The 15,633-nt window shown below is 47.1% G+C and overlaps 1 protein-coding gene across 1 annotated transcript; it reads right to left on the bottom strand.

The window, feature by feature from the left end:
• Positions 1–219: 219 nt before the first annotated feature.
• Positions 220–1,183, bottom strand: LOC107395275 (olfactory receptor 6N2). The gene has a single exon (XM_015974629.3). The coding sequence runs from the start codon at positions 1,132–1,134 to the stop codon at positions 220–222; it is 915 nt and encodes a 304-aa protein (XP_015830115.2). The 5' UTR covers positions 1,135–1,183.
• Between the last annotated feature and the right edge of the window lie 14,450 nt (positions 1,184–15,633).

Here is a 15,633-nt window from a genome sequence, read left to right as displayed (position 1 = left end):
CTAGGTAAACTTTGGCTGGAGGACTTTGTTCTCAAGACCACTCTCTCCAGATGAATCAATCTTGCTCTTCACCCATGATCATTATGGGCTTAACTGAGGTTTTAGTGGACACCAGAAATGTACTGCAGGAAAAAGATGAACAACAAAAGATGTCAAAGTTCAAAACTTGTGGGCACATTTCCAAATAAATGTGTTAATAAATTAGTCAACATAACTACATTAGTGTACCTTAGCTTGACAGAGAAGCCTCTTGAGGTGTTTATAAATCTCCTTCATTTTCAGTCCATATATGATTGGATTGCAAAGAGGATTGTACATTATCATTTGCATTGTCATAAGAAAACGTGCAGTCTTTGAAAAATCTGATTCAAGTCTAATTATAATTATATCAAAAGTAAGCAAGCAAGAATAGTTTAGTAAGACCAGCAGGTGAGGTAAACAGGTGTTAGCAACCTTCATCCTGACTTGTCCACAACTTTTATAAGTTGTTATGAATATCATTGTGTATGTAAAGAGTATAAAAAGCAGAGGAAGGAAGCCAATATTGACCAGAATAACTAAACCAAATATTAGCAGTGCTCTAGAAGTCACACAAAAAAGGTGGTTCACTGAATTGTTGCAGAATATACCTTTCAAAGTAAAGCTACACAGCTGGGTTTGAGCATTTCCTATGACTGTCACAGCCATGTGACAAAAAGGTAAAAACCAGGATAAAACCAGCAAAATGATCACAGTGGCTTTTCTCATGATTGTTGGATAATGCAGAGGTTTACATATGGACACATATCTGTCATAGGCCATGGCTGCCAACAGTAAGAACTCTGAACCACTTAGAGAGTAAAAAACACAAACCTGAAAGAGACAGGCTTGATAAGATATGATCTGTTTATCAGATAGAAAGTCAATCAAGAGTTTTGGATAGACCACCGTGCTGAAAAGAACAGAGTTGATCAACAGAGCAGCAATAAATACATACATTGGCTCGTGAAGGTTTTTGTGAACCACAATGAGATAAACAATGGTAAAACTGTTGCACAAAATGAAAATATATGCTATAAGCATGATGACAAAATAAACAAACCGGTATTTTTCCACCTCCACATGACCATCAAGAGTAATGTATGTTACATTCATCTCAGAATTCTAAATTATTGTAAAAAAAAATTCTTGAACTGATAAAAGAAGCAGAGTTTACCTGAAGCACATATAAACAGTCTAGATATGTTTAGTGAGTGTAGTGTGTTCAACTTAAGACTGGAAACCTATTCAGACCACCCACTTAAAATGGTTTCACAAACCACCATGGATCTCATTATGGATTCCATGTGGAGATAAAAGTAACTCCAACTGACAGCTCAAAGAACTTGTTTATGTTGGCAGTCTATTACATTACTTTTGCTGTGTGAAGATACATTTAACATTCTTGAACTTATGTGAAAGATGAGCAAATGAATAAGAACAAGAATACATTTATTTGTCTCTTAGTGGGGAAATTGCATTATTGCAATGGCTCAGGTTCAGCAGGATAGCAGCAGTATCACACAAGATATCACGCAAGAGTATGTAGCAATTGTAAATTAAGATAATTTTTGCACATAATAACAAGAGTCATAGTAGCATTGCACAAGTCTTGAAAGATGATGACATTTGTAGTGGAATGTTACAGATGTAGGGGTTCCATTAGCAATGGATATTATAGAGTCTAACATTGGCAAGGAGGAAGGGCCAGCAGTATCTCTCCTTCATACAACGAGGGTGGGTCAGTCTGTCGCTGAAGCTGCTCGACAGAGCAGACAGGGCATCCTGCAGGGGGTGTGACCAAGCCCCCACAATGCAGCTCAAAAATTGAGGCCAACCCGGAAGTACCAAAAATTGCAGTTCCACACTCATCCGCTGGGGGCTGGTGTCAGAAGCGAGCAAATCCTCATTGACTCCCATGTTAAAAATACCAATTTCACAGCAGAAATAAACATGTTTACAGCCTGGTACCAAAACATGTTTTTGGTTTAAATTATCTAGTTTACATTCATGACAACTCTGAGGGGGGTGACTTTTTTTCTCACTCTTCTGTTTAAGTGTATTAAAAGCCTAAAATTCTGTATAATTAATGAGCATCAGACCCACGTGACCACAGAGCTAGCTCCGTGGAAAGGCCTCAGTAGAGCCTCGGTCTGGCTTTGAAATTGTTCCGGGATTTTGAGTCTCTGTGTTTGTGTTTTCTTTTTTGTATATTTTTTTGTGCAATTGTTGGACAAAATTACTTGCTGTGGCATTAATTGCACTAATAGAGCGTCCAAGGAGTCTCCACTTCATTTTTTTCGGTAAGTAAAATTATATTTATGTATTTTAGGTCACTGCTGAGCTGAGCTTAGATGTTAATATGTACTGTTTAACCATGAGATTTAAATGTAATAGGGTAAAACCCAGTGCATTTAACATAATGCTGCACTTTAGAAAATGGGTTGAAATATAATATGTTGGTGGAGCTGGGTTCCGACTATCGGCTTGTGGAGCTCTCGGGAGACCGATGTTTTCCACACGGTTCTCCCCTCCCCGCAGCTCGGCGCATCTCTGTCTGATCGCGGCTTCTGTCTGCTGCGCGTGCTGCCGGCTTTCAGCAGCTTTCGGGAGACCTCTGTGTTCCACCCGGTTTTACCCAGCGGTCAGCCCGTCGTATCTCTGACTCAGAAGCTCTGGTGTTGTGCACAGTTAACTCCGGTTGTAGCTAGGTTGCTACCTCTGTTAGCTTAGCTCCCACCTCCGCATTAGATTTGGGTTAGCTTCAGGTTAGCTTGTAGCTAGTTTGACCGGGTGTCATCAGTTGATCTCAGCCTTACAGCCACACCCTCAGCTCCACCTCTCTTCCCTTTTGTGGAATTGTCTGGGCTTGACGGAACCTGTGACACGGTCAAAATGGCGGAGGTGGCCACCTCCCATTTCACCTCAAAAACGTGTTATTGGAGTCTATGGAAACCCATTGTCCAATATTTATATGTCGATGGGTGTGACTCATGGTCCAGCATGGATCTGAGTTTTGCCAGCACCCTCCTGTCCCCAACCTCTCATACTGAGTCAGAGGACAACCCAGGACATAGCTGGACTTCTTTATCAACCTGTCCAGTTTCTTTCTCTCCCTCTCTGTGATGCTGCTGGTCCAACAAACCACACCATACAGGATTGCTGATGCCACCACAGAGTCGTAAAAGGCCTTTAGGAGTGTCCCCATCACTCCAAAAGACCGTAGTCTCTTCAGGAGGTAGAGCCTGCTCTGGCCCTTCCTGAACAGTGCATCCTTGTTGTGAGACCAGTCCAGTTTGTTGTTCAGGTGCATACCCAGGTATTTATAGGAGTCCACTCTCTCAATGTCCGTTCCCTGGATGTTCACTGGTGAAGAAACAGCAGGCCGGCAGCAGGCAGTCTTGATGTAATAAATGCATGAACTAGTTTTTCAGCATCACTGCTGGAAAGGATGCTTCTAATCGTAGCAATTTTCCGAAGGTAGAAAAAAGAAATCCTCCAAACCTGTTTAACTTGGGATTTGGATGACATGTCCTGGTCAAAGATAACACCAAGGTTCCTTACTTTGTTTTCTGAGATTAATATAATGCCATTCAGGTCAGGTGACTGACTAAGCAATTTCCTTTTCTGGATTTCTGGTCCAAAGATGAGACCTTCAGTCTTATCTTGATTTAAAAGCAAAACGTTTAGAGTCAGCCAATCTTTAATGTCCTCAAGACAAGCCTGTAATCTACCTAACCAATTAGGTTCATCAGGGTTAATGGATAAATATAACTGAGTATCGTCAGCATAACAGTGAAAGTTTATCCCATGCTGTCTAATGATTTTACCAATTGGGAGCATATATATATATATATATATATATATATATATATTAAAAAAACAGCACACTATCTTTCCAATCTCATATCAATAGCGTCACACGGTCACCTTATTTCCATCTTCGTAACATTAATCGTCTTCGCCCCTCCCTTGATGTCCACTCTACTTCTATTCTTGTCCATAGTCTGGTTACATCACGTATCAAGTTGTCACACCCTGTCCTGTCTCCCCTTATGGTTTAGTCTTGTGACTCTGTTAAGTGCTCCCACCTGCCTCTCGTTTTCCAATCACCCAAGTTCCCAACCCTCTTGTATTTAAACTCCTTCAGTTCTTTGTCTCGTGTTGGATCATTGTTTCTTTGTCAGCGTGTTTATCACTAAAGCCTTTAGCCGTTCCTGTCTGCCTGCTTTCTTCACGCGTGTTTGGATCCTTACCTCCGCTTCGCACTCCAGCACGTCTGACAGAATGGTCCAACCCGGTAAAGGATCCAGCGGGGAGATTCTCCCCTGGGAGTGCCTGCTCCAGTTCCTATCCTCCGACCACCGGCCGGCTTCTCCTCCTCCGGCGTCACCTCGCCGCCGTCACCGACCCTCAGCCTCGGCGTTCCGCTCCACCCTCCCGGAGCCAGATGAGAGGTTGGACCGGGAGACGTTTCTGGATAGCTCCAGCTTCATGGGCACCAGACTGGCTGTGTGCTCCCCTGGAGCTGGCCCATGGCGTGGGGAAGGATGCCGGGCTCCACCGCAATCCTGTGTCCCAAGACGGAGCAGCGAGCTCGCCGCTGCCCCGGCTTGGCGCACCTGCTTGGTCCTGCCCCCAGTCAGACCAACAGTCCCGTCTCCGGTCCAATCCACGCCTCCGTCATCTGCAGGCGGAGGAACCACGCCCCCAGCCCAGCTGACAGAGCTCGCAGGTCTCCAGGCGGAGCTTGGCCGGATCCGTCAGCTCGTCAGCCTCAAGGAGACCCACCTGGACACCCTGTCCTCCCCGATTCACCAGGAGAGGGTTTCAGTTCAGCCAGCAGCTCCCTCATCTCAGAGCCAGAGGAGCAAGCCTGCAGTCCACCTAGCAGAGCTCGCTGGTCTAGGAGCTGAGCTGGCCCAACTCCATCAGAGCCTCAGTCTCCAGGAGCTCCAACTGGACACTCTATCCTCCCTCCTTTCCCAGTTTCCAGCACCACCAGATCCCGGAGGTCGCACCGCATCCATTTCCAGTGGTGGTCCCGGTGGATGCACCACATCCAGTTCCCCTGGTGGTCTTGGAGGTCGCACCGCGTCCAGTTCCGGCGGTGGTCCCGGGGGTTGCACCGCATCCTGTTCCAGCGGTGGTCCCGGTGGATGCACCACATCCAGGTCCCGTGGTGGTCCCGGAGGTTGCACCACATCCAGTTCCAGCGGTGGTCCCGGTGGATGTACTACATCCAGTTCCGTGGTGGTCCCGGAGGTCGCGCCGCATCCAGTTCCAGCGGTGGTCCCGGAGGTCGCACCGCATCCTGTTCCAGAGGTGGGCCTGGAGGATGCACCACATCCAGTTCCCGCGGTGGTCCCGGAGGTCGCACCGCGTCCGGTTCCAGCGGTGGTCCAGGAGGTCGCACCGCATCCAGTTCCAGAGGTGGTTCCGGAGGTCGCACCGCATCCGGTCCAGCCTTTCCAAGCGGTCCCGTCTGTGGCAACTCCTCCTCCACTCCAGAAGCCGGCGGTCCAGAGGCTGACGATCCAGAAGTCGACGCTCCCAGACCAGAAGTCGACGGTCCAGAAGCTGACGGTCCAGAAGTCAAGGGACCAGAAGTCGACGCTCCCGGACCAGAAGCCGACACCCCCGGACCAGAAGTCGATGGTCCAGAAGTCGACGGTCCAGAAGTCGACGGACCAGGAGTCGACGGTCCAGAAGTCGATGGACCAGGAGTCGACGCCCCTGGACCAGAAGTCGACGTCTCCGGACCAGAAGTCGATGTGGTCTACCCCTCTTCCAGTCCTGTGGTCGACGCCTCTTCCAGTCCGGTGGTCGACGCCTCTTCCAGTCCTGTGGTCGGCGCCTCTTCCGGTCCTGTAATCGACGCCTCCTCGTGTTCTGAAGTCGACGCCTCCTCGTGTTCTGAAGTCGACGCCTCATCCACTCCAGAGGTTGACGCCTCATCCACTCCAAAGGTCGACGCTCTCTCCAGTCCAGAGGTCGACGCTCTCTCCAGTCCAGAGTTCGACGCTCTCTCCAGTCCAGAGGTCGACGCTCTCTGCTGTCCAGAGGTCGACACTCTCTCTAGTCCAGAGGTCGACACTCCCTCGTGTCCAGAGGTCGACGCTCCCTCGTGTCCAGAGGTCGACTTCCCCTCCAGTCCAACGTCTCTGCCGTCTCCAGTCCCGTGGTCTCCGCCGTTTCCAGTCCCGTGGTCGACGGCATCTCCAACCCAGAGGCCGACGATGCCACCTCCAGCCCAGAGGCCGACGACGCTGCCTCCAGTCCGGAAGTCAAGGATGTCTCCTCCGGCGTCTCTGCCTCCGCTCACTGCCAGTCCTGCCCTCATCAGGCGCGGGTCCCCAAGAGTCCATCCTCATCTCCTCTTCTGTCCCAGACGCAGGTCTCCTAGAGCTTGTCGTCGCCTCCTCCTCTGCCCCAGACGCAGGCCCCCGAGAGGCCATCGTCACTGCCTCCTCTGCCACAGACGCGGGCCCCCAAGAGCCCGTCGTCACTGCCTCCTCTGCCACAGACGCAGGCCCCCAAGAGCCCGTTGTCGCCTCCTCCTCTGCCACAGACGCAGGCCTCCAAGAGCCCGCCGTCACCGCCTCCTCCTCTGCCACAGACGCAGGCCCCCAAGAACCCGCCGTCACCGCCTCCTCCTCTGCCACAGACGCAGGCCCCCAAGAGCCCGTCGTCACCGCCTCCTCTGTAACAGACGCAGGCCCCCAAGAGCCCGTCGTCGCCTCCTCTGCCCCAGGCGCAGGCCCCCGGACTCTACTGGTTCCTGCCTCCTCTTCATCGGGCCCTCGGTCCCTCTCGGTCCTCCCTCCGGGTCCCCCTCCTCCCGCCCTGCTCTATGTTCTTGTGGGCGTCTGGAATCCGCCCTTTGAGGGGGGTGGGGGGGATACTGTCACACCCTGTCCTGTCTCCCCTTATGGTTTAGTCTTGTCTCTGTTAATTGCTCCCACCTGCCTCTCGTTTTCCAATCACCCAAGTTCCCAACCCTCTTGTATTTAAACCCCTTCTGTTCTTTGTCTCGTGTTGGATCATTGTTTCTGTGTCAGCTTGTTTATCATTAAAGCCTTTAACCGTTCCTGTCTGCCTGCCTTCTTCACCCGTGTTTGGATCCTTACCTCCGCTTCGCACTCCAGCACGTCTGACACGATTATTGCAACTCTCTTCTCTCAGGCCTCCCTCAGAAAACCCTCCGTAAGCTCCAGTTGGTTCAGAATGCAGCAGCACGCATCATTATTAAAACTCCCATCTCTCATCACATCACCCCATCCTCAAACAACTCCATTGGCTACCAGTGCACACCAGGATTAACTACAAGATTCTCCTTCTCACCTTCAAGGCCATCCATAACCTCGCCCCTCACTACCTCACAGATCTCGTTCACATCGTCACCTCGTCCCGTTCCTTCAGGTCCTACCCCTCCATTCATCTCTCTGTGCCCTCCTTTCGTCTCAGCACCATGGGGAGTAGAGCCTTCAACTGCACCGCTCCCAAACTCTGGAACTCCCTTCCCCCTCTCATCAAGAACATTAACTCATTCACAGAATTCAAAAAACAACTCAAAACTCACGGGCTGAGCATTGTTTCTGGCCATGTCCATCCCTTCATGGCCACCATGTACCCATCCTCTGATGGCTACTTCCAGCAGGATAATACTAGCCTGGCCTGCCAGACTTGTACTCTGTTTAATTCTGCACAGAGAAAGAGGCGGGTAACCCACAGGCAGAGAGGCACATGAGGGGCAGGACTAGCCAGCTCAAAAATAGCCAATCAGAAAACAGACAGAAATCCCGACTGTACCATGTAACGCTGTAGTTTTTTAGCTGTAGAATGAAAAGGCATCTGGCAACGGCGCAATCTTTTTTTTAAGGAAGAAGAAGAAGAAGAAGAAGAAGAAGAATGATAAATGATAAATGACCCGCACTTGTATAGCGCCTCTCAGAGTAAGGACTCCAAAGCGCTTTACACAACAGTGTATCATTCATCCATTCACACACTCATTCACACACTGATGATGATGAGCTACAATGTAGCCACAGCTGCCCTGGGGCGCACTGACAGAGGCGAGGCTGCCGAGCACAGGCGCCACCGGTCCCTCCGACCACCACCAGCAGGCAACGTGGGTTAAGAAGAAGAAGAAGACGAAGAAGAAGAAGAAAGAGTTTAAGCACTTCTATTTGTTGTGGTTTTAAAGACATTCAAGTAATTTAGAACAGAGGATAGAGCCACAGAAAACTCCGCTGCTGTCTTTGTTTTTATGAGAAACTGAGCGTCACTGTGTGTGACGTCCATAACGCTGTAGTTTTTTAGCTGTAATCAAAAATGGCGTCTGGTGACAGCGCGAACATCTTTCTTTAAAAGAAAGACTTTTAGCACTTTTACTTATTGTTTTAAATACGTGTCCAAATCATTTAAAACAGTGGAAAGAGCCACAGCAAACCCCTCTTTAGTCACCATGTTTATGAGAACCTCGGCGTTATGGCATGTGACTTACGCTGCTCAGCACTGATTGGCCCGGTTAGAATTCTCATGGGGTGGGGTTATTTGAATAAAATAGTTCCCAGACCTTTTCTCTGTGCAGAATTAAACAGAGAAGGAGTCTGGCAGGCTAGGCTATGGTAATGCACCATGTCATAAAGCTCCAATCATTTCCAATTGGTTTCTTGAACATGACAATGAGTTCACTGTACAACAACGGTCCCCACAATCACCAGGTCTCAACTTGATGGAGCATCTTTGGGATGTGGTGGAACGGGAGCTTCGTGCCCTGGATGTGCATCCCACAAATCTCCATCAACCAGATGCTATCCTATCAATATGGGCCAACATTTCTAAAGAATGCTTTTTGAAGGTGAAAGGGGCTCAAACACCGTATTAGTGTGGTGTTCCTAACAATCCTTTAGGTAAGTGTATAGCTGTAGCAACACTAGTAGTGGTGGTGATTCAATTACCTTTAGAACACGTTTGTATGTCACGTATTTTTGCTCTAATTACAAACGCTAATGATTTATTTCATCCCTTTACGTTACAATGTTACTAAAAGAGCTCCTCTTCAATGGACGAGTTTGTTAGGTGCACACCTCAGCAAGCTAACGTCCTGACGGATGCCATTGTGAGCATGTTGGTCACAAGACTCCTGTCCATGGTCGGTATCAAGATTTTAAAGAGATGATCAAGCAGCTCAACCCCGGAACCAAGACACCTACCAGGCTGATCCCATTTGACCACCATGATGTAAAAGAAAAATTAAACAACTTTTAAGGTGTGTGTGTGTGTATGTGCGTGTGTGCGCGCGTGCGCGCGTGTGTGTGTGTGTGTGTGTGTGTGTGTGTGTGTGTGTGTGTGTGTGTGTGTATGTGCGTGTGTGTGCGCGCGCGCGTGTGTGTGTGTGTGTGTGTGTGTGTGTGTGTGTCTGCTCTGTCTTCTCGATCCCCAGTGAGTCGTGGTGGATGGCTGCTTATACTGAGCCAGGATCCCCTGGAGGTTTTTTCCTGTTAAAAGGGAGTTTTTTCTCTCCACTGTCGCTGCATGCTTGCTTAGTATGAGGATTGCTGTAAAGTCACTGACACTAGTCAGTGACTCGATGGAACCTGCTGGGTTCCGTATATAGGAAACATTTTACTGATTGGCTTAATGAACTGACCTGGATTGGAATGTTTACTATGTGAAGTGCCTTGAGACGACTCTTGTCGTGATTTGGCGCTATATAAATAAACTTGAATTGAATTGAATTACAACAAAGCCACAAAAACAATCACTGGCTGTCTCTTCACTCGCTATTAAATTCAGTTTAATTTTATACCACCAAATGATGACGAGAGTCATCTGAAGGTACTTCACAAAATAAACATTTCCGTTGAGTGCAGTTCATTATGCAAACTGCTGACTTGTTGTTGTGACTTTACTGCAATTCCCATAGTAAGAAAGCATGTAGTGACAGTGGAGAATAAAACATTCTTTTAACAGGAAAAAACCAACAGAACCTGGTTCAGTATGAGTATGAAGGCAGAGCACCCCCCCCCCCCCCCCCCCCCACACACACACACACACACACACAACAAGTTGTGTTTTCTATAGCTGCATACATTGGGACTTTTTGTAGTAGTAGATTCTATTTATAAAAGTAACACTAAACTGGTTAAAAGTGGAATTATAACTGTCATTAACAACCCTGCAGCAGCCTACTTTAGCTAGCACTAACAACAAGCTAACACCAGCATGAGCCAAGTCTTATTGAATAAACAACAGATTAAAAAGATCCACAGTGCATTACTTACAAGTACAGTAGCAACAAAGGCAGGTCACCATAAGCCTCTGATTTCATAACCTTCTTCAGCTTCCTCAAATGAGTGTAGGCTGTGGTGCTGTTCACTCTGGCCTTAGCTCTTTGCTTCACCTTAAAAGATATCACCCATACTTTAATTGACGTACGTTTATCTGCACATGACTTTTATTTTGAAAGATTCCAACTGTTTTGCAGTACTTTTGTGTCTGTCCTCCTGTCTGGCCTGATCTGAACAGTGGAGTTTGATGTGTTTTGGATGCGTATTGCGTAGAAATTAGAACCAAAATGTAACGATAGCATCCCTTCCCTTCTGTGAAAAATCCAAAACATTACACTTTGCTGCTGGTGGAAAGGAAACCATCCACTATGGTAAATGGCCTGCATTTGTACAGCACCTTCTTAAGGTTCTACAACCCCCCAAAGTGCTTCACTACACTATCAGTCATTCACCTATTCACACCCCAGTGATGATGAGCTACAACATAGCTACAGCTGCCCTGGGGCACAATGACAGAGGAGAGGCCTGCCGAACACTGACGCCACCAGTCTCTCCGACCACCACCAGCAGTCAAGGTGGGTTCAGTGTCTTGCCCAAGGACACAACAACAGCATTCTCTGGTTGGCGCCGGGATCAGACCTGCGACCTTCCAATTACGGGACAACCCACTTTACATCCTGAGCTACTGCTGTCCCACTAAACAAAGGCTAATTGCCGTGAAGTAACTTTCGCAGCTGTTTTGCAGCCGTTTCGCTACACTTTTGTGTCCTATGGAAAAGAGGCTCTAGAGAAAACAAAGCTAACAGCTGAAATAACAAGAATTCATGCAATTGGAGAGTAGATGAAAGACATTGGACCTTTCAAAAAAGGATGGGAAATGGAGAATGCTGCATGAAAAATTGGACAGATTTTCTTTTCTTTTTTTTTGTTGGCGTGAACGGCAAGCCACTGTGCCTAATTTGTGGCTGTGTACTGGCCATGGTCAAAAAGGCAAATGTTGAGCACCATTACAGCTCGAAACTTTCAACACCAGTTGTGGTGCTATGCTGTTACCATAGTGATGTCTCAAGATGGAGTTGGTTTCGAAGTAGGGGTACCAAAGTACCGGAAAACAGCTCAAATGCAATACGTTTTTTTTACATTATGTAACAAGTGCATGTTTGCAAGTTTCCATATGTTAAATAAACATGATTATTCACACAATATCTGCTGTAAGCACTTTAAAGACCAAATTTAATGTATGTTTTATGCATTTTAACTACCGTAAATCCTCTAATACAGGCCCGGGCCTGTATTGACTCAAGCTCATCAAGCTCCGGGCCTTTATTGGAAGGAGGGTCAGTATCAGAGGCAGGCCTCTATTTCTATTTGAGCAAAATGAACTAATGGTTCGCTGGAGTTTTTGACAATTAAAATTGCGCCCACATTTTCAAAGTTAAACACATTTCTTTTAACAACGGTAGTTTCTGCTTCAGCCATCTCCCCCCTCCCCCTGCGCAGCGGCCGCAAACTCACTGATACGCCTGCAGCCTCTCGGAGTTCCTGCTGCTCTAAACATTAAAATAATTATTTCATTTTCTGTTCCTCACTTCTGATGACCTTCAATGGTGTCTGTTTGTTGCAACAGCAGGTACAAAAACTAACTTGTTTTAATTTGACTATTTTTCTGTCCTGTCTGTTTATTATCTTCCTGCATCGCCTCTCAATCCTAAAGAAAAACTGCTACCTGGGTTCATATATATTCACCTCATGAGTTACCTTTGAACTGCAGTTCTAAAAGATCTACCGACTGCAAAAACAGCGGAGCGCACGCTGTTTGGCGGCCGTATCAGTGATCAGTGCGTCGGAGGACAAGTTGATGCGCCCCGCTCCACAGCAGCGATACACATCAGGCGCAAATAAAAGACATAAAACATTAAAGGAAATGAACCGACATGAACGATCGCGTGTCAGTACCTACGGTCTGGCACAGCGCGTTGCCCCCCCCCCCCCACCACCCCCCGAGCGCAGGAGCTTGTCACCTGCTGACAGCTGGCTGCTGTCTTTTCCGAGGGCTGCATCTTGCCGGTCATTATCACGTGACAGCGACTAGTCGACGACAGGCATAAAAAGTCACTATAGTGAAGTTGACTAGTTCATACACCCCCTACTGCTGCTCTCCAGAGTGTTCTGCAGCATAATCAGCACGTTCTCTTTGAACTTGATAGTGTAATGACCTGGCTGGGGTTGTAAGCCAGGTGCATTCTGGGTATTGTGTTATATGTGTTTCCTATCATTCTGCTAGTTACTATGTGTTGATTTGCGTGTTGTGTGAGTGTTATGTAAGCCACAGGGAAGGTGATGTGTGTTCTGTGGAGCGGGTTGAATTAGCATGGTTAACTGACACCGTGACTCTGTGTGGTAGGAGCGTGATAGAGGATCGTGTCTGTAGCGTTACAAAGCGTTGAAGAAAAAGCCTAATAAAGTTCTGCGTGAACCTCTGCTGCCTCCTGCTGGTTGATTTGGGGACTATAACCCTGCTGCTGGGACGCTCATACTTGCTTGTTACCACATTCCACCTGGCCACAATAAGAGACCGGCCGTTATTTACCTCTGCTGACTCCGACGCCGACCAAAATTGGAGACCCGGCCTGTATTTTGAATACCGGCCTGTGTTAGAGGATTTACGGTACTTTTTTTCCATTTATAAGGAATTAAATGAACATCACTGCCTTTCAGTTTTTAAGATGATCTCAAAACAATACGTTAAATGATATGAATGCATTCTTTTTCTTGGACTGAAGCAGTACTTCTTTTACACGAGTTCCTAACTACCAACAAGTAACACAAGATTCACTAGAGGAAACGTGATATAATGTGTTTAGACAGCTTCAGGGTGACCCCTAAAGGCAGTTTCAGATGTGGGATAATGACTTTGAGTTCAATAGAATGCCCAATACTGATGTAATGAGTACTTGTGTCCTCTGTGGTATCCCATGGGTCACCACCTGTACTGTGATAAACAACAAGCCAGGTCTCAGAGGAGTGGCCTGACTAAAGCCAGTTAATTATTACCCTGAGGGCAATGAGAGCTGGACTCCTCGGGGTGTTCCCACATGCACCTCCTGTGATTTCAAAGATGTGTCAACTCTTGCTGGAAACAAACTCTCTTTGACCCTTTTCTGCTTGACCTATCTTAAAGGCCTTCTTCACAGAGAAATTGTGTGCTACTTGATTTTTTTGAACACTGAGTTGCATGTGCTTGCTGAACGTGAAAAATTTCTCAACCCCTTTCACCTGTATTAGTCGCAGGAAAACAACAGAGGAACAAATAGTTGGTTCAGAAAAAGCCAGTCCCTTCTAAGTCACAGGAAAGTTCGTATTGCCTCGCCCACCTTGGCTTGAGACTGTGGAAGGCTTTTGATTTTGTGTCCAATAATAACAATAATAAGATGAATATTGCAAATTTGTATGGTGCTTTTCTAAGTCAGGGACGTCAAAGTGCTTTATGATTCAATCATTCACATTCAATTATGCACATCGAACATAAGCTAAATAGCCCCCCCCCCCCCCCCCCCCCCAACTGCCCTAGGGCACACTGACAGATGTGAAGCTGCCACACAATCTGAATCACCAGTTCCTCTGACCACTACCTGCAGACAATGTGAAGTGCCTTGCCCACGGACACGATGACTGACATGGAGGGGGTCTGGATTCAAACAGGCAACCCACCGATTAAACGGTAAACGGCCTGTAGTTGAAATAGCGCCTTCTAGAGTCCTGGAACCCCCAAGGCGCTTCACAACACAATCAGTCATTCACCCATTCACACACACATTCACACGCTGATGAGCTACGATGTAGCCACAGCTGCCCTGGGGCGCACTGACAGAGGCGAGGCTGCCGAGCACAGGCGCCACCAGTCCTCCGACCACCACCAGCAGGCAACGTGGGTTAAGTGTCTTGCCCAAGGACACAACGACAGCGACAGACTGAGCGGGGCTCGAACCTGCAACCTTCCGATTACGGGTCGATTTCTGTCAAACGCCTTGTCTGCAATGCCTTGTCTCACGGGAGTGTGAGATCGTAGTGCACCAGCAAGTTTGCTGACCAAAGGGGTTCGCTTACCTCTTAAAAAGCTTCCTCCCACTCCTTACCTCGCTTTCATTTCGTATCATTGTGGAGTTATTTTTACAGGGGGGCAAAAACTTTGAGAGAACCTGGAGGAATTTACCAGAATAATTCACCATACCCAGAAATGACCTGAGTTCAGGGAAATTCTTAAGACTTGCTTAATGGCTTTCACCTTATCTACAACTGGTAAAAGTTTTTCAGCACTTTTCTTATATCCCAGATCGGTCACTCTCAGCTCCATGAAGACACATTTGCCCCCCTTCAGTCAAAACCCTGCCTCTGAGAACACTTGCTCCAGGTTCCTTAAGTGCTCTGCCACTGTGGTTCCTGTGATCCAGAGTGTGTCTGAATACACTCCTGCCTGTGGAATCCCCTGCAACACAACATGGTCCTTTAGAATATGGTCCTTTTGTTTTCCAACCACTACTTGGTAATTTAGGGCAAGTGATGGACATAGATCACCCAGTTGGCCAGTTTGGCAGCTACACCACTAAAAAATTTCCTGATTACAAGTTCTCTGACGGTCGTATGTGTTGCCCAAGTGGCTTTCTCCTTCTGTGGGAATCATCATGCTTTGCTAGGGTTCTATGGCTACATAATGAAATGGGTCAAATTCACACGGGATTTAATCAAAACCAAGCATCTTATTTCTGGGATGATAAAATGGCTCAAACTTATATTTCTGAGCTAATGACATCTCCTTAGAGCAGGGGTCGGCAACCTTTTCCCATCAAAGAGCCATTATTACCTGTTTTTCACAGTAAAGAAAACACTGGGAGCCACAGCAGAGAGCTGCTTTAACCAATCACAACAGGTGACAGCAGCCAATGCCGGTCGCTCGTGTACATCAGATTTATCTTTCAACAGAAGATAATCAATAAAACCATTTGTATAAAATGGATTCAGACGTTGTAGCCCGTCTCTGCCTACAATATTTTGATATTTTTCACCCTGTTGGTGGTTTTACTGAGCAGGTGCCACTTTTGTCATACGTTTCTTTTTAAAACATGTTTAAGCTGTTCAGAATACAAATCCAGGATCTGTCACGTTTGATTGTTGTAATTAAACTTTGTAGGTGGGAAAGGTCAGAAAAGGATCAGATCGATTTGTTTTTCCCTCATTGACAGTGACGGAGGTAACGGCGTAGTGCGCCTGGCTCTGGTGTTAATCAAGTTCAATTTTCACAAGAAAACAAAACAGTTAAAAG

Source organism: Nothobranchius furzeri, chromosome 14 (assembly GCF_043380555.1).
Source record: "Nothobranchius furzeri strain GRZ-AD chromosome 14, NfurGRZ-RIMD1, whole genome shotgun sequence".
In the NCBI taxonomy this organism is placed as follows: domain Eukaryota; kingdom Metazoa; phylum Chordata; class Actinopteri; order Cyprinodontiformes; family Nothobranchiidae; genus Nothobranchius; species Nothobranchius furzeri.
The sequence above is the reverse complement of the archived record's forward strand: the minus strand, read 5'-3'. Positions and strand labels throughout refer to the sequence as shown.